Source organism: Lipophrys pholis (genome assembly GCF_963383615.2).
Source record: "Lipophrys pholis genome assembly, chromosome: 10".
NCBI lineage: Eukaryota > Metazoa > Chordata > Actinopteri > Blenniiformes > Blenniidae > Lipophrys > Lipophrys pholis.
This window is the reverse complement of record NC_137640.1, coordinates 31,501,577-31,524,117: the sequence shown is the minus strand read 5'-3', so window position 1 is coordinate 31,524,117 and position 22,541 is coordinate 31,501,577. Positions and strand designations below refer to the sequence as shown.

Sequence of the window (22,541 nt, the reverse complement as noted above, 5' to 3'; positions counted from 1 at the left end):
TTAACACACCAGGATATATCTGTTACCTGGATTAACGTACCAGGATATCTCTGTTACCTAGATTAACATACCAGGATATCTCTGTTACCTGGATTAACGTAGTAGGATATCTCTGTTACCTGGATTAACATAGCAGGATATCTCTGTTACCTGGATTAACATAGCAGGATATCTCTGTTACCTGGATTAACACACAAAGATATCTCTGTTACCTGGATGATCATAGCAGGATATCTCTGTTACCTGGATTAACACACTAGGATATCGCTGTTACCTGGATTAACATACCAGGATATTGCTGTTACCTGGATTAACGTAGTAGGATATCTCTGTTACCTGGATTAACATAGCAGGATATCTCTGTTACCTGGATTAACATACCAGGATATTGCTGTTACCTGGATTAACGTAGTAGGATATCTCTGTTACCTGGATTAACATAGCAGGATATCTCTGTTACCTGGATTAACATAGCAGGATATCTCTGTTACCTGGATTAACACACTAGGATATCTCTGTTACCTGGATTAACATACCAGGATATTGCTGTTACCTGGATTAACGTAGTAGGATATCTCTGTTACCTGGATTAACATAGCAGGATATCTCTGTTACCTAGATTAACATACCAGGATATATCTGTTACCTGGATTAACACACCAGGATATCTCTGTTTCCTGGATTAACATACCAGGATATATCTGTTACCTGGATTAACACACCAGGATATCTCTGTTACCTGGATTAACACACCAGGATATCTCTGTTACCTGGATCAACGTACCAGGATATCTCTGTCACCTGGATTAACATAGCAGGATATCTCTGTTACCTGGATTAACACACCAGGATATCTCTGTTTCCTGGATTAACACACCAGGATATCTCTGTTACCTGGATTAACATAGTAGGATATCTCTGTTACCTGGATTAACACACCAGGATATCTCTGTTACCTGGATCAACGTACCAGGATATCTCTGTCACCTGGATTAACATACCAGGATATCTCTGTTACCTGGATGATCATAGCAGGATATATCTGTTACCTGGATTAACACACTAGGATATCTCTGTTACCTGGATTAACATACCAGGATATCTCTGTTACCTGGATTAACATAGCAGGATATCTCTGTTACCTGGATTAACATAGCAGGATATCTCTGTTACCTGGATTAACACACCAGGATATCTCTGTTACCTGGATTAACACACCAGGATGTCTCTGTTACCTGGATTAACGTAGTAGGATATCTCTGTTACCTGGATTAACATAGCAGGATATCTCTGTTACCTGGATTAACATAGTAGGATATCTCTGTTACCTGGATTAACATAGTAGGATATCTCTGTTACCTGGATTAACATAGCAGGATATCTCTGTTACCTGGATTAACATAGCAGGATATCTCTGTTACCTGGATTAACACACCAGGATATCTCTGTTACCTGGATTAACACACCAGGATGTCTCTGTTACCTGGATTAACGTAGTAGGATATCTCTGTTACCTGGATTAACATAGCAGGATATCTCTGTTACCTGGATTAACATAGTAGGATATCTCTGTTACCTGGATTAACATAGCAGGATATCTCTCTTACCTGGATTAACATAGCAGGATATCTCTGTTACCTGGATTAACATAGTAGGATATCTCTGTTACCCGGATTAACATAGCAGGATATCTCTGTTACCAGGATTAACATACCAGAGGCTTTTACTACAATGCTGAGTTTTCTCTTATTGGAGTAACTTCAGGATTAACTCTGGTTTTATTTTATCCAGGTAACTTCAGGATTAGCACTGGTTTTGTCTGATGGAGGTAACGTCAGGATTAACTCTGGTTTTCTCTTATTGAGATAACTTCAGGATTAACTCTGGTTTTCTTTTATCCAGGTAACTTCAGGATTAACTCTGGTTTCCTCTTATCGAGACAACTTCAGGGTTAACTCTGCTTTTCTATAATCTAGGTAATTTTGGGATTAACTCTGGTTTTCTCTTATCTAGTTAACTTCAGGATTAACTCTGGTTTTCTCTTATCCAGGTAATTTCAGTATTAACTCTGGTTTTCTCTTATCCAGGTAACTTCAGGATTGACTCTGGTTTTCTCTTATCCAGGTAACTTTAGTATTAACTCTGGTTTTCTCTTAATGAGATAACTTCAGGATTAACTCTGGTTTTCTTTTATTGAGATAACTTCAGGATTAACTCTTTTCTCTTATCGAGACAACTTCAGGGTTAACTCTGCTTTTCTCTAATCTAGGTAATTTTGGGATTAACTCTGGTTTTCTCTTATCTAGTTAACTTCAGGATTAACTCTGGTTTTCTCTTATCTAGTTAACTTCAGGATTAACTCTGGTTTTCTCTTATCGAGATAGCTTCAAGCACTAACGGTCTCGTTTGAAATGGTCACGCAAGACACACACACACACAGACAGACAGACAGACAGACAGACAGACAGACAGACAGTGTGTGTGTGTGTGTGTGTGTGTGTGTGTGTGTGTGTGTGTGTGTGTGTGTGTGTGTGTGTGTGTGTGTGTGTGTGTGTGTGTGTGTGTGTGTGTGTGTGTGTGTGTGTGTGTGTGTGTGTGTGTGTGTGTGTGTGTGTGTGTGTGTGTGTGTGTGTGTGTGTGTGTGGTATCGTTTTGCTTGTTAGGGTCCAGCCAGGGCCCCAGACGACAACTTCTTATCACGGTAACTTCAAGATTAACTCTGGTTTTCCTTAATCCAGGTAACTTCAGGATTAATTCTGGTTTTCTCTTATCCAGGTAACTTCAAGATTAACTCTGGTTCTCTCTTATGGAGGTAACTTCAGGATTAACTCTGGTTTTCTCCTATCCAGGTTGTTTGTTCTTCAGATCCTTGGCCACGCGCTGAACAGCGGCCATGTTTGAACACGTTCCTCCAGGTACTAGCCGCGCCACTAACATGCTAACAGTAAAATTCTAACACATGAGTTCTGTACATGCCAACATGCTAACACATGAGTTCTGTACTTGCCAACATGCTAACACATGAGTTCTGTACATGCTAACATGCTAACACATGAGTTCTGTACATGCTAACACATGAGTTCTGTACATGCTAACATGCTAACACATGAGTTCTGTACATGCTAACATGCTAACACATGAGTTCTGTACATGCCAACATGCTAACACATGAGTTCTGTACATGCTAACATGCTAACACATGAGTTCTGTACATGCCAACATGCTAACACATGAGTTCTGTACATGCTAACATGCTAACACATGAGTTCTGTACATGCTAACACATGAGTTCTGTACATGCTAACATGCTAACACATGAGTTCTGTACATGCCAACATGCTAACACATGAGTTCTGTACATGCTAACATGCTAACACATCAGTTCTGTACATGCTAACACATCAGTTCTGTAAATGCTAACATGCTACCGTCCCGTACAGAATGTTTTACTATGTTAACGTGCTAACTTTTTCTCAATTTGCAACTGTTATGCTGACAAACAAAGACCTTTAAAGGACGTAGCCTCTACCATGCTAACATGCCTACTCGCTAATGTCCGGTACAGATCAGGTCGACGTGTCCTGGTCCCAATCAGGTGTATTGTTCTGGGCCAGATGAGCTGACCGGTGATCCCACGAGCATTAGTCTCTAATCCTCCAACTCTACTGGTAAAAACTGAACCACGAAGCAACAATCAGATGAGAAGCTGGACTTGGATGAGTTTTAATCCCAAAAACAGGCAGAACTCAGAGTCTCCGACTGGTCAAAGACTGGAATGTACAGAGCCTGACCTCTTCTTTTATTCTCCTCCCTGGTCCTGCCTTTATTTTTTGAAATGCCCATCCTACACTTGGATCTAATCGTGTCCTCCAAAGCCCCTCTGGACAGCCCCTCCTCTGGGTTTTTACCTTGTTTGGGAGTTTTAATGGTGTCGTAGTGTTAAAAATCCGCCTATAGGTCATCTTGACCCACCCGCTGCCGTTTGGCATTGCTTATGACACGATTAGAACCATTGATGGAGCGCTCCATCTTTTAAAAACACAGTTATGGAAGTATAACAAAAGACAGCTATGGCAATAAAACATAACATGAGTGCAGCACAGACATGCAGCTGCGTCTCTCGAACACAGCTGTTTAATAGAGCAAATCAAATCAAACTTTATTGTCATTGTACAAGTACAATGAAATTACATGTGAAGCTTGCCGGAGAAGAGAGTCCTGTTGCTTCTCCCTGAAGTGTCAGTCCAGCGTCTGTTGTCTTGATAGTCCTGATCAGAGGCAAGTTCCCAGGGGGACGGGTGTGAGGAGACATTAGGGAAGGACAGAGCCTCCGTTATAACGTCCACCTCCAGGAGAAATAGAAAGACAGTCCAGCCTTCAGCGTCTGGACGTCTGAGGGAATCTGAATGGAGGTCAGATTTGTTTTGGGTCAGGACGTCTTCGTCTTTCTCTCGTCCTTCAGTCTCTGGTCTCCATGCTGCTCCTAATCTGTGGCCATTTTGTAGCGTTCCAGCAGAGCTCTGAGTTCTCCAAGGTGGTTTCCATTCCTCAACCTTCAGAAGTCGCATCTTGTGTACTCTTGACTTTGTTCATCACGTCTGACCGTTCCAAGCCGGGCAGTCCCTCAGAGACAACCTGCTTAGACATTACTACACAAGCTGGTCTGTCTCCAGACACCTTCTACATGAGCAGCAGAATGTCCTCCTCTACACTACTACATGCATAGAGCAGTAGACTGTCCTCCTCTACACTACTACATGCATAGAGCAGTAGACTTTCCTCCTCTACACTACTACATGCATAGAGCAGTAGACTGTCCTCCTCTACACTACTACATGCATAGAGCAGTAGACTTTCCTCCTCTACACTACTACATGCATAGAGCAGTATGATTTTTTTCCTCTACAGGTGCTCAGATGCTAATATCGCATACAGTTAATGCTAACACGCTAATGTTTGGTCCAGATCATGTGGAGGCAGTCGCGGCGCTGCAGCGTCTCCGGTCCAAGCTGCTCCAGAGAGAAGAGTGGACTCATGTCAGCCTGCTGGGGTCGCTGCTGCATACGCTGAGGAGTCCGCTGCTCGCTGATGTCATCACTCTGCAGCACTCTGTCCAGCAGGTGGCGAACACACACGCACAGACACAAAATAGCTCAGCCTGTTACTGTCCTCTACAACACGATGCTAAATGCTAGGCTAGCACAATAATTTTTATTGAAACATGTTAACTCCATTAGCTTTATCGTGATTCTAGCCTCGATGCTCATGCGTTAGCATCCTCTGCAGCTAACCTCCAAGCTAATGTGTTTGCTTCCTCTGCAACTAGTCACCATGCTAACGTGTTAGCTTCCACTGCAGCTGGTCTCTATGTTAACACGTTAGCCTCCTCTATAGGTGACCTTGATGCTAATGTGTTAGCCTCCTCTGCAACTAGCCATGATGCTAAAGCGTTAGTTTCCTCTGTAGTTAGCCTCCCTGCCTCCGGACTCCGACTTCAGGAGAGGTCATCTGGTCCTGGCCCCGCCCACCCCCGGCAAAGACCCGCCCTCTGGCGATGAATGGGTCAACTTCCGACCCCTGGAAGCGGAGCACAGCCCATCAACAGCTCTGCCCACTGGCGCCATTGCCACGGTGAGGAAATGCTGCACAGTACAGTGTGTGCTGAACCGAGTTTTTAACAGTTGAAACTAGTAGAAAAACAGTTTAAGCCTGTATGGACCAGGTTTGGGAGCTGTATTGCATTCACTCACGCATTTCCCGTGGGAACATTGAAACTCAGGACCAGCGGGACCAGTGGAGCAACGAGCTGGACCAGTTGGGCCACCAGCGGGACCGATGGGACCACCAGTGGGACCGATGGGGCCACCTGGAAGAGATCCAGTTGAGGAACGATGGCTCTGGTTTGGGCTTCGGCATCGTGGGCTCCAAGAGCGGCAGCGTGGTTGTCCGGACTGTCGTGCAGGACAGCGTGGCGCACAGGGTCAGTTGTCACTAGCTGCTAGTCAGTTGCTGCTAGTCACTTGTCGGTAGCCACTAGTCGGAAGTTGGTAGCAACTAGTCTCCAGTCAGCTTCCACTAATGGCTAGTCAGTCGCCACTAGTTTCCAGTCGCTAGCAACTAGTCGCCAGTCCTTAACCACTAGTTGCCAGTCCGTAGCCACTAGTTGCTAGTCAGAAGGAACTACTTGGTGGCCACTAGTTACTAGTTAGTAGCCAATAGTCTGTAGCTATTCGTCGGTAGTCAGTAGTTGTCAGCCACTAGTTGCTAGTTGTAATCGCTAGTCAGTAGTTGCTAGCCACTAGTCATTAGTCAGTAGCCACCAGTTGCTAGTCAGAAGGAACTACTCGGTGGTCACTAGTCGGTAGACATTAGCCACTAGTTGTTAGTCAGTTGCCACTAATCGGTACCCACTAGTCGGTAGTTGGTAGCCACTAGTTGTTAGTTGGTCGCCACCAGTCGGTAGCCGCTAGTCACTAATCATTTCCCACTAATCAGTTTTGTCTCCTCGTTCAATCAGGACGGGCGTCTCCAGACTGGCGACCACATCCTGCGTATCGGGGCGACGCCCACCGGTGGCCTGAGCAGCGACCGGGTGGTTGGCGTGCTGCAGGCGTGCGGTGGTCTCGTGACCCTGTTGGTTGGCCGCGACCCCCGGGGTCAGAGGTTGCAAGTGGCCCCGCCCCTTCCCCCTCCCCCTCCAGACTCCGCCCCTGTCACCTCCCTCCCTTCGCAGTGCCGAGTCGGCCAGGCGGTGAGTCAATACAGACCTCACCCCCCTTTCCACACAAGTCCCGCCCCTGACCGTTAACCGATGAGGTGTCTTGTTGCAGCCGAACCTGGAGGGCTACCAGATCGAGCAGGTGGCTTTGACCCGGAGCCATGGACAGAGTCTTGGAGTCTCTATTGTCGGGTACAACCCACTGACCAGCCAAGGTGAGATTATGCCTTAATCTTGGATTAAACCGCCTTAATCTGCGGGAAATGAGTTCAATCTGGTTCTCTCCCGGTGGCTGATGGGAGTAAACTCCTCTAGGCCCCACCCCCCTCCTATGCACTTCTCTGGTCACTTCCTGTCCATCCTCAGATGCGGTGGGTGTGTTCGTCAAACACGTGGTTCCCGGCAGCGCCGCCGACCAGAGCGGGAACGTCCGAATCCACGACCGACTCATTGCGGTGAGAAACCTTCATTCTCCTCTTGGATTAGACCAGTTGTATCCCATATGAAACCAGTTTCAATCCAGTTAAATTTGGATTATGGGTCTACTCCCCAGCTGGATGGCGTGAGCCTCCATGGTCTGACCAACCAGGAAGTGGTGGAGGTGATGAAGCAGGCAGGACCAACCGTTGAGCTAACACTGGCACGCAAGAAGAACCAGGCTCCTGAGCGGTCGCTGGACAAAGGTAGCATATCTTAGCATTCGAAGAACCAGGTCCCAGGACAAATGTATGGTAGTTTAGCATTAGCATTAGAAGAACGAGGTAGCTGGACAAAAGTAGCATAGCTTAGCATTCGAAGAACTAGGTCCCAGGACAAATGTATGGTAGTTTAGCATTAGCATTAGAAGAACGAGGTAGCTGGACAAAAGTAGCATAGCTTAGCATTCGAAGAACCAGGTCCCAGGACAAATGTATGGTAGTTTAGCATTAGCATTAGAAGAACGAGGTAGCTGGACAAAAGTAGCATAGCTTAGCATTAGCAGGAAGTGAGTGGGGCTTAGGTGAGTGTGGGTGTGTGTTACAGTGAAAAGGGCGGAGTCTCATGCGTCTCTGAGGAGGTCGCTTGTCACCACGGCAACCAGGCAGAAGCAGATGGACAGAGGTACGACTCTCTTAAGGTGGTATGACACTTAAAGATGGTATGGCAAGTAATTGTGTGTGTGTGTGTGTGTGTGTGTGTGTGTGTGTGTGTGTGTGTGTGTGTGTGTGTGTGTGTGTGTGTGTGTGTGTGTGTGTGTGTGTGTGTGTGTGTGTGTGTGTGTGTGTAGATCTGGTGTTGAAGTGGCAGCAGGCTCTGGGGCCTCAGTATCAAGTCATGGTAAATTCACGTGTGTGTGCGTGTGTGCGTGTGTGCGTGTGTGTGTGTGTGTGTGAGAGAGATATGTTTTGTGTGTGTGAGATGTTTTGTGTGTGCGCAGGTGGTGAATCTGAATCCGATCATCGAGGACGACGCGGAGCTGCAGAAGTCGTCCAAGGTAGAAAATCTTTCGTCCTACTGTCTTTGAACGCCTCGTGTCCCTGATCACCTTGTGTCTCTCAGCTACTTCCTGTCCACACGCTGCGACTTGGCGTGGAGCTCGACTCATTCGACGGTCACCACTACGTGTCATCCGTGTCACCTGGAGGCCCCGCCCACAAGCATGGCACCCTACAACCCGAGGACGAGCTGCTGGAGGTCAGAGAGACAGAGTGTGTGTGTGTATCCAGCTTACTTTATATTGTGTTCTAGTGGGGGACACAAAGTGTGTGTGTGTGTGTGTGTGTGTGTGTGTGTGTGTGTGTGTGTGTGTGTGTGTGTGTGTGTGTGTGTGTGTGTGTGTGTGTGTGTGTGTGTGTGTGTGTGTGTGTGTGTGTGTGTGTGTGTGTGTGTGTGTGTGTGTGTGTGTGTGTGTGTGTGTGTGTGTGTGTGTGTGTGTGTCCGTCCTGCAGGTCAACGGGGTCCAGCTCTACGGGAAGTCTCGCCGTGAGGTTGTCTCCTTCCTGAAGGAGGTTCCTCCTCCATTCACGCTCATCTGCTGCAGACACCCGGCCTCCGACCTGGAACCAGGACCTGGACTACAACTAGAGCCAGGACCTGGACTACAACTAGAGCCAGGACGTGGACTACAACTAGAACCAGGACCTGGACTACAACTAGAACCAGGACCTGGACTACAACTAGAACCAGGACCTGGAGAAGAACTAGGACCTTCAGGGACCAATGTGGATGAGGTTAGAGAACTAGTCCTCATAAACACCTAAAACACACACACACATGCATACATGTTTCCAGGTTTCTGATGAAGATGAAGAGGAAGATGAGGATGAAGATGATGAAGATCAGCAGCTGGCTCTCTGGTCTCCAAATGTTGAGCTGTTGGAGCTTCACAAGAACGAAGACCAAAGTCTGGGATTCAGCATCCTGGATTACCAGGTAATCCAGTGAAAACCAGATTAAATCCAGATTAAACTGTAGCAAGACCTGATCAAATACTGTTTCCTCTGGGGCCCGTTTACACAACGTTTCACCTGACAATGCCTAATCCGCTAAACAAAAGGAGAGTGTTTCCACTGCAGCAGCAGACACACAGACAACGATGTAGTTAGTCTGCCGGGCCACTGGAGGGCGCTGTTGCTTGATTTTGTAATGAAACTAGACAGACGTGTGCAGAGAACCAAACACTATAAAGGTGAAGAAAATGGAGAGAACCTGACATCAACATGGACTGATGAGGAACCGGATTCTATCAGGGAGAGTCTCAACTATTAAACTACTGATCTGGACCATAAAACTAGAATATGGACCGCGGGTCGTACCACTACGGGTCGTACCATTACGGGTCGTACCACTCCGGGTCGTACCACTACGGGTCGTACCATTACGGGTCGTACCACTCCGGGTCGTACCACTCCGGGTCGTACCACTCCGGGTCGTACCACTACGGGTCGCACCACTCCGGGTCGTACCACTCCGGGTCGTACCACTCCGGGTCGTACCACTCCGGGTCGTACCGCTCCGGGTCGTACCGCTACGGGTCGTACCACTACCCGGCCGCCATGTTTGTTTACAACTGGATGAGCAGGAGGGAGGGGAGATGAGCAGTAACAGGCTCTGTAGCCTCCATCAGTCTCAGCAGGAGGGATTTGCACCGTGAAAGAATCTTTCCACTTTGGGAGCCGGATTAAAAACTTTGTGGATACAGTGGATCAGAACACTGGTGTCGTGTAAACGGACCCCCCAAAAGTGAAGGAAGTTTTGCGGATACACTCAAATTCATTGTGGTGTAAACGGGGCCTAGAAGTCTTTTCAGCGGGGGCAGGCTCTCCCTAGCAAACCGGGGCGGGAGGGGGGACGAGCTCCAGACCCAGACCCAGTGAGGTCCGGACTCTGCTGTGGAGGTGCAGACCAGCAGCAGAGTGTGTTTGTGTCAATTAAAGAAAAAATTTGAAGGGGCGAAGATTTAGGAATGGTGGCCCACCACTACTGGATGAATGTAGAGGAAACACTGAAATACATTTAAAACCAAATTAAACTTAATTAAAACCAGATTAAATCTAGTTAAAACAAGATTAAACTGGATTAAAACCAGACTAAACCAGATTATATCCACTAAAAACTAGATTAAATGCAGTTAAAACCTGATGAAAACCAGATTGAAACTACATTAAATCCAGTTAAATCCCTAGTAAAACCAGTTTAAACTGGATCAAGACCACAAGAGATTCACCTAAAACCAGATTAGATCCAGTTAAAACCAGACTAAACCCCCCTGTATCTCTCCCTCTATTCTGTAATCTGTAATCAAAGGACCCGCAGGACCCGGGCCGTTGCGTCATGGTGGTCCGTTCTCTGGTGGCCGGTGGGCCGGCGGAGCATCATGGCGGCTTGTTGCCGGGCGACCAGCTGGTCTCAGTGAACCAGACCCATCTGGACCACATGGGCCTGGAACTAGCCGTCCAAGTCCTGAAGGGGGCGCCGCCCGGTACCGTCACGCTAGGAGTCCGAAAACCTGTCAACGTAAGTACTCCGCTACGCTAGGAGTCTGTAACCTGTCAACGTAAGTACTCCGCTACGCTAGGAGTCTGTAACCTGTCAACCTAAGTACTCCGCTACGCTAGGAGTCTGTAACCTGTCAACGTAAGTACTCCGCTACGCTAGGAGTCTGTAACCTGTCAACGTAAGTACTCCGCTACGCTAGGAGTCTGTAACCTGTCAACGTAAGTACTCCGCTACGCTAGGAGTCTGTAACCTGTCAACCTAAGTACTCCGCTACGCTAGGAGTCTGTAACCTGTCAACGTAAGTACTCCACTACGCTAGGAGTCTGTAACCTGTCAACCTAAGTACTCCGCTACGCTAGGAGTCTGTAACCTGTCAACCTAAGTACTCCGCTACGCTAGGAGTCTGTAACCTGTCAACCTAAGTACTCCGCTACGCTAGGAGTCTGTAACCTGTCAACCTAAGTACTCCGCTACGCTAGGAGTCTGTTTCCTGTCAACCTAAGTAATCCAGGTCCAGAACGTTGTTCATTGATGGTATTTTTTGTTGTTTACATTACTGTTACTTGCTGAGTTGTGTTGTTGACTTATGTTAACTTTGTTTACGTTAAGTGGCCAATTTGCGATGTTGACTTACATTCATCTTCCTTATGTTCATTTCAGTGCTTGATTTACATCATAAATGTAGAGAGGCTGCCAGTGGGTAATCCAAGATGGCCGACAATATGGCTGCTTCCTTGCGATCACCGCCATTTTGTTCCGAAGCACCATCACAGCGCCACTGTCAGTGGGAGGCAGGAGTACATGATCCGCAGTGCGACTGTACTTCTCCAGAATTGAAACTCCGCCAGTGCAGTATCAAGATGGTGGCTTACGGGCGCTGACAGACTTGCACACGGTCAGCGCCATACTACTCTTAAAATTGAAACCCCGCCACTGCGGTATCAAATTATGGCGGCCTACGGGCGACGACATACAGACCCTTTCCAAAAAATTCGAATATCATGGAAAAGTTTATTTCCATAATGCCATTCAAAAAGTTAAACTTTCATAGAGTACAGATTCAGGTTCCACAATTCAAACGATTTCAAGTATTTATTTGTTTATTTTGACATAATTTGGGCTTCCAGCTCATAAAACCCATGAAGACAGGAATTCAAACTATTAGAACACTGTGAAGAGAACCACCATTTACAGTATCTGCCGGAAAAAAAGGAAAGAAATTAGAATCACATGAACTCAATCAAAATATGGAACTTTCCAAACAATATGTCAATCTTCAATACTTGTTAGAATCCCTTTGCCTTCATCACTGCCTGGATGCGCCGTGGCATTGAGGCAGTCGGCCTGTGGCATCGAGGCAGTCAGTCTGTGGTATTGAGGCAGTCAGCCTGTGGTATTGTGGTACTGTAGTCTATGAAAGTTTAAGTTTTTTCTGTCCCCTCCCCCGGCGCCACAGCGGACACCCCACCAGAACGGGGAAGGTACCACACCCCCAGGGCCCTGAACCCCCTGGGGGCTAATCTACGTGTATTGTTAGTGGAGTGGTCTATAAGATGAATTAATCTACGTGTATTGTTAGTGGAGTGGTCTATAAGATGAATTAATCTACGTGTATTGTTAGTGGAGTAGTCTATAAGATTAATTAATCTACGTGTAATGTTAGTGGAGTGGTCTATAAGATTAATTAATCTACGTGTATTGTTAGGAGAGTGGTCTATAAAATGAATTAATCTACGTGTATTGTCAGTGGAGTGGTCTATAAGATTAATTAATCTACGTGTATTGTTAGTGGAGTGGTCTATAAGATTAATTAATCTACGTGTATTGTTAGTGGAGTGTCGTCCTTTAATAAACCCAGTTTGATCAGGGTGTATGATGTGAGGTGAGATTTTTTCCAGCCTGCTTGCTAATGTTTTACTAATTATTTTAAGATCTACATTGATTAGTGATATCGGTCAATAGCTAGATGGTAGTGTGGGATCTTTATCCGGTTTTAGAAGAAGACTGATATTTGCACAGTTCATATGTTGGGGGAGAGTTGAAGATTCTTTAATCTCCTCAATTATTCTAAAAAAACTGGTGAGAGTAAAGACCATAGTTCTTTGAAAAATTCAGCGGGGTATCCATCAGGTCCTGGAGCTTTACCATCAGGTCCTGGAGTTTTACCGTCAGGTCCTGGGGCTTTACCATCAGGTCCTGGAGCTTTACCATCAGGTCCTGGAGCTTTACCGTCTGGTCCTGGAGCTTTACCATCTGGTCCTCGAGTTTTACCGTCAGGTCCTGGGGCTTTACCATCTGGTCCTGGAGCTTTACCACCAGGTCCTGGGGCTTTACCGTCAGGTCCTGGAGCTTTACCACCAGGTCCTGGGGCTTTACCATCAGGTCCTGGAGCTTTACCGTCAGGTCCTGGAGTTTTACCGTCAGGTCCTAGAGTTTTACCGTCAGGTCCTGGGGCTTTACCATCTGGTCCTGGGGCTTTACCGTCAGGTCCTGGAGCTTTACCACCAGGTCCTGGAGCTTTACCACCAGGTCCTGGAGCTTTACCATCAGGGGGTAAGAACAAAGACGTGACCTGCTTCTATTGTAGATAAAAAGGGCACGTCATTCCTGGTTGTCTTGTTCTGAAAAAGAAAAATAGAAGGCCAGTAGCTCTGATCAAAGCTGTGTGTGAGGTGGAGCAGCCACTTCCGTGTCAAAAAGCCCTTGATTACGTGGACTTCAAGCCATTTGTCATGGACGGGTTTGTGTCGGTGTCTGGAGAATGTAAACTCCCTGTGAAAATCCTGCGGGATACGGCGGCCTCTCAGTCTTTTATTCTGGAGGGTGTTTTGCCGCTGAACAATGACACTGCGGTTGGTGCGGTGGTCCCTGTGCGTAGTTTCAATTTGCAGGACACGGCGTTCCTCTGCATAACATCATCATTCAGTCAGACCTGTGGGCGGGAGACGCTGTGGTGGGAGACGCCGTGGTGGTCGGGAGACGCCGTGGTGGTCGGGAGACGCCGTGGCGGTCGGGAGACCCTGTGGTGGGCGGGAGACGCCGTGGTGGTCGGGAGACGCCGTGGTGGTCGGGAGACGCCGTGGTGGGCGGGAGACGCCGTGGCGGTCGGGAGACCCTGTGGTGGGCGGGAGACCCTGTGGTGGGCGGGAGACGCCGTGGTGGTCGGGAGACGCCGTGGTGGTCGGGAGACGCCGTGGTGGGCGGGAGACGCCGTGGTGGTCGGGAGACGCCGTGGTGGGCGGGAGACCCTGTGGTGGGCGTGCGCCCTGATTTCCTGATACATGGAGTGTGATCATGGGGAATGATTTAGCAGGAGGCGGAGTGCTTGTTCCGCCTAAAGTCACGCCTGTCCCTATTGTGTCCAACTGTCCTGACGAGCTGGCACGGGAGTGTCCACGTTTTTACATCCTGCGCCGTTACCCACGCGGCTGCTCAACGTCAGATGAAGCAGGAAAAAGAAGACATTGATTTGAGTGACAGTTTCATGCGTGACTTTGAAGCCGACATTGTTAAAGACGCAGAGCCTATATTACCTACACAGGACAATGTGAAGTGTGAAAGAGACGTGTCTGATTCGAGTAATGTGTCGTCCAGGCAGCAGCTGATTGCTGACCAGAAAGCAGATGGAAGTTTGGCACGTCTGTTTGAAGTCGCAGTGACTGGTGACTTGAAGGAATCCATGTCTACGGGTTACTTCGTAAAAGAGGGTTTATTAATGTGTAAATGGACGCCGCTGAATGTCTCTCCGGTTGAAGAGTGGAGCGTGGTTACGCAGATTGTTGTTCCCACTTCGTATCGGGCTGAGGTACTAAAACTGGCCCATGACTCTCTGGTCATCTTGGCATTAGAAAAACCTATGATGGCGTTCAACGTCACTTCTTCTGGCCCGGGTTGAAAGGCGATGTTGCACGTTGTTTTAGGGCGTGTCATTAGTGCCAAGTCTCTGGGAAACCAAATCAAGTAATCCCTCCAGCGCCCCTGTACCCAATCCCAGCTGTTGGTGACCCATTTGTGGGTGCTGGTTGATGTGTGGGTCCGCTGCCTCCAACTAAGGCTGGGAATAAATTCCTTGTCACGGTTATGAACACACGTTTTCCAGAGGTCTTTCCAGTGCGTAAGATCACCTCTCCAGTTGTTGTAAAAGCAAAGCTCTTTTCCTTGTTGGGGTTTCTGCGTGTTGCAGTCTGATCAGGGCTCGAATTTCATGTCTAAAATATTCTTCCAGGTCCTGAAGCAACTCGACATACAACACTGTTACTCAAGTGCGTTTCATCCCGAGAGTCAGGGCGCGTTAGAACGTTTCCACCAAACGCTAAAAACAAGGCTTCGCACTGACTGGGATGAGGGGTGAGGACTGTGACTGGGATGAGGGGTGAGGACTGTGACTGTTTGAGGGGTGAGGACTGTGACTGTGAGGGGTGAGGACTGTGACTGTTTGAGGGGTGAGGACTGTGACTGTTTGAGGGGTGAGGACTGTGACTGGGATGAGGGGTGAGGACTGTGACTGGGATGAGGGGTGAGGACTGTGACTGGGATGAGGGGTGAGGACTGTGACTGGGATGAGGGGTGAGGACTGTGACTGTGTGAGGGGTGAGGACTGTGACTGTGTGAGGGGTGAGGACTGTGACTGGGATGAGGGGTGAGGACTGTGACTGGGATGAGGGGTGAGGACTGTGACTGTGTGAGGGGTGAGGACTGTGACTGTGTGAGGGGTGAGGACTGTGACTGTGAGGGGTGAGGACTGTGACTGGGATGAGGGGTGAGGACTGTGACTGTGTGAGGGGTGAGGACTGTGACTGTGTGAGGGGTGAGGACTGTGACTGTGTGAGGGGTGAGGACTGTGACTGTGAGGGGTGAGGACTGTGACTGGGATGAGGGGTGAGGACTGTGACTGTGTGAGGGGTGAGGACTGTGACTGGGATGAGGGGTGAGGACTGTGACTGTGTGAGGGGTGAGGACTGTGACTGTGAGGGGTGAGGACTGTGACTGTGAGGGGTGAGGACTGTGACTGTGAGGGGTGAGGACTGTGACTGTGAGGGGTGAGGACTGTGACTGTGAGGGGTGAGGACTGTGACTGTGTGAGGGGTGAGGACTGTGACTGTGTGAGGGGTGAGGACTGTGACTGGGATGAGGGGTGAGGACTGTGACTGGGATGAGGGGTGAGGACTGTGACTGTGTGAGGGGTGAGGACTGTGACTGTGTGAGGGGTGAGGACTGTGACTGGGATGAGGGGTGAGGACTGTGACTGGGATGAGGGGTGAGGACTGTGACTGTGTGAGGGGTGAGGACTGTGACTGTGTGAGGGGTGAGGACTGTGACTGTGAGGGGTGAGGACTGTGACTGTGAGGGGTGAGGACTGTGACTGTGAGGGGTGAGGACTGTGACTGTGTGAGGGGTGAGGACTGTGACTGTGTGAGGGGTGAGGACTGTGACTGGGATGAGGGGTGAGGACTGTGACTGTGTGAGGGGTGAGGACTGTGACTGTGAGGGGTGAGGACTGTGACTGTGTGAGGGGTGAGGACTGTGACTGTGTGAGGGGTGAGGACTGTGACTGTGAGGGGTGAGGACTGTGACTGTGAGGGGTGAGGACTGTGACTGTGAGGGGTGAGGACTGTGACTGTGAGGGGTGAGGACTGTGACTGTGAGGGGTGAGGACTGTGACTGTGAGGGGTGAGGACTGTGACTGTGAGGGGTGAGGACTGTGACTGTGAGGGGTGAGGACTGTGACTGTGATGAGGGGGGACAGTTGCAGATGTTGGCCATATGGGCAGTGGTGCAGGAGTCCCTCGGTTTTAGCCCAGCAGAGTTGGTTTTCACACACACGGTTCGTGGTCCTTTAACGCTGCTGAAGGAAAAGTGGCTCGGGGCGGAAACTAAAAGGAACCTGTTGGACTATGTCAGACTCTTTTTGATAAACATGCTGGTTCTGGTGCTCCTGCCAATTCCTGGCTCTAGTTTACAGGCGCGGTTCAGTGGTCCTTACCTTGTGAACCGCAAAGTAGGTGACAGGGACTACGTAATCTCTACCCCAGAACCTCGCCGGACGGTTGTGTAACGTGAATATGTTGAAGCCGTATTTCGAGCGTGTTAAGCCCGTGGGGTCCACATCAGGAAATGGTGCCATGGAGCTGTCCTCTGCCGGTGGTTCTGAACGTGCTGAAGTTTGTGTCAGTTTGGTGACAGAGGAACAGGAGCTGTCCGTTTCAGCACCTCCGGAGGAGGATCACGGCTCCGTGGCGTTGACTCAGGGGAGCTTTGCCAACTCAGTGGCGTTGAACAATTTGCCGAGGTTGTTTTTCAATCTGTGTGAGTCGGAGCGGTGTGACCTGGTCGGATTAGTCCGGACATATGATTCCCTGTTTGGGGATGTTCCCTCCCAGACGCTCATGGAGAATTTGCAGTCCAATAGACCTGCCATTCTTCATCGACTTTTTGCCACCGCCAGTCAGCAGGGTTCATTTCTCCCGGCTGACCCTGGGTAGCCTGGGCCCCCAGTCAGCAGGGTTCATTTCTCCCGGCTGACCCTGGGTAGCCTGGGCCCCCCAGTCAGCAGGGTTCATTTCTCCCGGCTGACCCTGGGTAGCCTGGGCCCCCCAGTCAGCCTGGGAGGCAGTGCGTCGGGTGTGTTGGAGTTGGTGGGTTTGACTCATGAGGCCTTTGTTTTCTGGCACACATGTGAAGCCTGGCCTCATCCACAGCTGCAACTGTGCTCGATCTGTCATACATTAGGATGACCACCTTTTCCAGGATCTCCAGGTCTGGGAGGGTAAACGCTCAGTTTAGAGAATAGAGAAGAGACCTCGGGACATATATCCAGTGTTTGCCATGCGGGTTTCTTGCCATTGTTCTTAAGATTCCTAAGGTAAGACCTCCTCCCTGTTGTAAGGACCAGTAAGGCATTCAACATGGGATTTCAGCTCTTGTGCATTGCTTCACCTGCACCTCATTTTGCCAGCGGTTTACCATCATGGAGTGTCTGAGCACGATCATGTAGTCTTGTGTTGAGATCCATTGTCATGACCTGCCGGAGTTCTGACACAGGCGCAGCTTTGTCACTAAAGATGCATGCTCCATTGTCCTGACTTGTGCGCCGCTGCTCAGCTTGCTGTTCCTGTGATGAGCTGCCTTCACCTGGAGATTGTTGGTTTTTGCAGGAGCATCTTTTGTCTTGTTAAACATGATGCTGCAGCTCTTGTGGTACTTAGCCATGTTTTGTCGTAGCGTTGCCTCGAGGCCACCGCCTCCATCCAGTCATTTCTCCAATCTCTTGAAACAATGGCACGTTTCTTGAGAGCATGACATACCCATCATGTTCAGGATCCGGATGTTGAGAGGCAGAGGGGGAAGTTAGACCTTCATTTTGCTTGTCTTTCTGGCAAAGACAGCCTTTGCTCCAGTCAGTCATCCTCCTCGCTGTGATTGAACGTACGCTGGCCGTTATGACCTCTTGACTATGGCCGAGCGGCTCTCCCTCCCCCCCTTGGTCTGACATGCACACTGACGTATGGGATACAACTAGGTTCAGGAAACCTACACCAAGCAAGGTCATTCATCCAGTGCCATTAAATTCCTGTGTGATCTGTACACCATGCGGTAAGGACATGAGAAGGTCTCGCCTTGCCCCCCCTACCCTCGGCTGTCCCGCGCTGCCACACCCTGTCACTTCAGGTGCGGCTGTCTAACTAAACCTACCAACTCCTTTCTCCCAGCTGATTGATATGGGGCTATTAGACACCATTTGGGAAACTAAATCAAGCTACACTCCAACTAGTACTCGTCTACTATGTTAAAGTTAGTAAAGCTAAGCACAGCATAGATAAGCAACGTCAGCTGACAGTGAACCCCACGCTGAGCGTCACAGCAGTGAAGTCACCAGTGTGCTCTGGTTGTGCACTGACATCACTCTTTCAGAGGAACACCACAGCCTAGAAAAGAAATGGAGACACATTCACTGACCAACTAGTAGTTTCAAGGATGTCCATGGCGTTAAACACTCCTAAATTCAACATGACATTTTGTGCATTCTACTGATCCTGGAACAACATAATCTGAAGATTATTGCCGCCATATTGGATGTCATCTTAGTTTGTTTGTACTATAAGGAATATTTAAGAGAACTGCACATTACTTGTGCTTTTAAAAGCAAAACAACTGATGGGCGGCCATCTTGAAGAGAGTTTTGAGTGGCCACCCGGAAATTTCTGAAAAGTGGCCATGAGAGAACATACATGCCAATTTGATGCTTGTATCATTAACTGAAGTATTTTAGTGTAGAATTTAAATGAACTGCTGCACTATTGCATTTTCCATCCTCTTTGTTAAGATGCTGGCATCCGCATTCCAAACACCGAGAGGTCTGTACCCCTTTACCCCTTCCTCTCCATCCTCTTTTCCTTCGTTAGGGTAACCGAGATAAAGGCCTCCCTCCGGTGGGGGGGGGGGCTTCTTTTAGAATGGAATTAAAACTGGACTCCAGGAGGGGGAGCAGATTGGTACCATTCTGGAGGTGACCCATCGGTACCAGGGATGTGTTGGCGTTCAGGCCTGAAATAGTTGACTTCTTTCCTCCGATGTTACAGGCAGACCAGGTTACTTTTCATTTCTCTACCAAGAGTAAGGAGATCCAGGGAGTTCACGAATTCAGCAATTGTGTGTTTATTACCCTGCTCTGGTTGAGAGTAGAAAGATTTATAGTACGTTTCAAACACGTTCTGTGTACCTTCCAGACTGCTGGTCAGTTTATTTGTAACAGGCTCTCTGATCCTCTAGATAGTATTTTCTGCCTGTTGTTTCCTGAGTCTCCCAGCCAGCAGGGTACTGCCTCGTTGTATCTTTGTTTCATAAACCTCATATGTTTCTCAACTTCTTCACTGAGTATTTGATCTATTTCCTGCTTAACATTTCTAATTTGGTGGATAAGAGAAGGATAACTACTGCTACTCTCATTAATACTGCTAGAACTACTGCTACTCTCATTAATACTGCTAGAACTACTGCTACTCTCATTAATACTGCTAGAACTACTGCTACTCTCATTAATACTGATAGAACTACTGCTACTCTCATTAATACTGATAGAACTACTGCTACTCTCATTAATACTGATAGAACTACTGCTACTCTCATTAATACTGATAGAACTACTGCTACTCTCATTAATACTGATAGAACTACTGCTACTCTCATTAATACTGCTAGAACTACTGCTACTCTCATTAATACTGATAGAACTGTAGTTAGTGCAGGCTGATTGTTTCTATATAGACAGGAAGGTAAATCTTGACCTTATCAGAAGACAATACTTCACTCTGTTGAGAAATGAAAGACACGGAAAAAAAACCCGATAAATGTGATTTGAACTGCGTTGACGCATAAACGTACCGTCTTGCTTCTTTTCCGGCGAGTGGGTTCAGCAAGTCACCTCTGGCGCGTTGCCTTCCGATTTGCGTCATTTCAAGATGGTGGCGACCATGAAGGAGTACAGCGGCGCCGTAACGGCACCATTTGACTTTCCACTCCAGCATCTCTTGTCAAGTTTTGTCGCCAACGTTAATTTCAGGAGCTAATTTGTGTTGTTCAGTACTTTTTTCTTTCTGTTAAGTGCTGATTTTAACGTGGTCAGTTACAGATGGATTTGTCGGAAAGGAGCCGGGTAGAGTCGTCCTCACTCAAGGTAACACACACACACACACACACACACACACACACACACACACACACACACACACACACACACACACACACACACACACACACACACACACACACAGTGTTGTGTTGATCTGGTCTGGTTGTGTGAAGCTCTGCTGCCTCCTGCTGGATGAACACTGCCATTGCTCCCTTCTAGCAGGAGGAGAAGGAGGAGGGGAGCAGAGAGATGGCCGTGGATGAAGATGAGGTGGGCGGAGTCAACGACAAAGTGGGAGGGGTCAGCTATGAAGTGGGAGGGGCCCCAAAGGCTCCACCTCCATCTTGGGAAGAATGGAGAGACTCAAAGAGGAAGAGAGAGGTGTGTGTGTGTGTGTGTGTGTGTGTGTGTGTGTGTGTGTGTGTGTGTGTGTGTGTGTGTGTGTGTGTGTGTGTGTGTGTGTGTGTGTGTGTGTGTGTGTGTGTGTGTGTGTGTGTGTGTGTGTGTGTGTGTGTGTGTGTGTGTGTGTGTGTGTGTGTGTGTGTGTGTTACCTTTTTCCTCCCCTTGTCCTGTTCAGCAGCTTGAACCAACAACATGATGTGATCTAGAACCTTCTGGAGTCAGAACAGGAAGAGACCTGGAGTCTCCTCCTGTTGCTGCTTTATTAGGAGTTGGTATGGCTGCTGTACATGACCGGGGGGGAACGCTCAACCCCCCAGCCCGGCAGGGCATAGAAGGCCCCCCTTACCCCCCCAGACCAGGAACAGCGAAGGCTCGGCCGGACCCGGTCAGAGGACAGTCAGTCCTCCACCTCCAGGAGCCTCGTACCCACCACCCATGTTCCAGCCCCATGAGGGTGAAGCTTCTCCACCCTCCAGGCCGCCGCCAGGACCCCCACCCGGTCACTGCGAGATCCCATCCTCCGCTAATCCAACAGCGAATGGGGAGGGAGCACCGCACCCCAGCGGTGCTCCCGCTGGGGTGCGGTGGACTCCCTCGAGCGCCACGCCCGAGGGAGTGCACTCCCCGCATTCCAGCCGTACTCACCCCGGACCGGGGTGGGATCCCAGCGGGAGGTTCTGGGGGGAGCCCCCCAGTCTTAATGTTTTGAATTAGTGGGTGCAATGTGTGTGTCTAGGGTGTGGTTTAAAATTGGGGGGTCGCGGGGCCCGGGCAGCTTACCCCCTCAAGACCCTGCGTGACTAGGTGTGGTTAAAATTGTGGGGTATTGTGTGTGTGTGTGTGTATTACAATATGAGTGTGTATTCCAGTCGTTGCCTCCCAGCAGCAATGGGCGGAGTCATCCCGTCGTCCCTCGTCCAATCAGAGGCCTCTTGAGGTGTGTGGGGGGGCAGATTCCAGATTGATGGACAGGCCCAGGCCCACACCATGACGCCATGTTGTTTGTTTGTTTTGTTCTCCCCAGAGAAGAAGAACTTCCCCAGAGGGAGGACGGAGAGGGGCAGGAGACCCCCGTCTTCAGCCACTGGAGCGCCCCCCGCAGGTCAGAGATTAGACTGTAAAGAGATGAGGGTAGTTGTTTTTACCTCAGCATGTAACTCTCTCTATTTGCCCCCCAGGGTGACGGTGTGGGCGGAGCCAGAGCAGTCGTTGGGCCTCAGTATCGTCGGGGGGCAGCAGGTGATTCGCCGGCTGAAGAACGGGGAGGAGCTGCGGGGAATCTTCATCAAGCAGGTTCTACCCCGAAGCCCCGCCTCCAGGGCTGGGGGGCAGCTGAAGACCGGGGACAAGATTCTGGAGGTGGGGGGAGAAATAAGGACGAAAGGGGCAATTTTAAGTGTAAAAACAGTTTTTTGCTCTCCTTTCTTTTTTCTTACTTTTTAAATGTTTTCATTATTTAGGGTCCGAGCTGACGGTGCTCAGACCCTGTTGGATTTCCTCAGATACTTTGCAAAGATAAATCGTGTTTTTCAGGCCTTAGCATATCCTGTTTCACCAAGCGTTAGGAAAATGGACACACATATGTAACAGGCCAAGACGAACAAAAAACTCTCGTACAGCCGTCATGAAAACTCAACAGGAAGTGGGATTTGGAGGAAAATGGTGGATTTTGGTGACTTTTTCCTGAAATGTACTAATTTTCCAGAGCGAACTCGTCCCGGGGGGGGGAAACTCCAAGATACTTCAACTTGGACTCTTTGGATAGAAACGGGCTTGAAGAGGGAAAGTTATCAAGATGTCTCCCGAAGGTTTGA

The 22,541-nt window shown here is 48.9% G+C and overlaps 1 protein-coding gene across 2 annotated transcripts in view; it reads left to right on the top strand.

Annotated features, from left to right (window-relative positions):
• Nucleotides 1-22,541, top strand: part of patj (PATJ crumbs cell polarity complex component) — a 50,642-nt gene that overhangs the window by 444 nt on the left and 27,657 nt on the right. Inside the window, exons 2-21 of one of the 2 annotated variants that reach the window (XM_080472863.1) lie at nt 2,850-2,915; nt 4,966-5,120; nt 5,467-5,631; nt 5,780-5,980; nt 6,518-6,751; nt 6,831-6,933; nt 7,085-7,173; nt 7,272-7,401; nt 7,742-7,819; nt 7,986-8,035; nt 8,136-8,192; nt 8,258-8,392; nt 8,647-8,928; nt 8,990-9,130; nt 10,505-10,714; nt 20,319-20,369; nt 20,544-20,705; nt 21,597-21,664; nt 21,752-21,829; nt 21,906-22,086. In XM_080472863.1, the coding sequence (XP_080328989.1) occupies nt 2,894-2,915; nt 4,966-5,120; nt 5,467-5,631; nt 5,780-5,980; nt 6,518-6,751; nt 6,831-6,933; nt 7,085-7,173; nt 7,272-7,401; nt 7,742-7,819; nt 7,986-8,035; nt 8,136-8,192; nt 8,258-8,392; nt 8,647-8,928; nt 8,990-9,130; nt 10,505-10,714; nt 20,319-20,369; nt 20,544-20,705; nt 21,597-21,664; nt 21,752-21,829; nt 21,906-22,086 (2,592 nt within the window). In that variant the 5' untranslated portion in view covers nt 2,850-2,893. Of the gene's footprint in view, nt 1-2,849; nt 2,916-4,965; nt 5,121-5,466; nt 5,632-5,779; nt 5,981-6,517; nt 6,752-6,830; nt 6,934-7,033; nt 7,174-7,271; nt 7,402-7,741; nt 7,820-7,985; nt 8,036-8,135; nt 8,193-8,257; nt 8,393-8,646; nt 8,929-8,989; nt 9,131-10,504; nt 10,715-20,318; nt 20,370-20,543; nt 20,706-21,596; nt 21,665-21,751; nt 21,830-21,905; nt 22,087-22,541 lie in introns of both variants that reach the window. The other variant, XM_080472862.1, reaches the window with a different exon arrangement.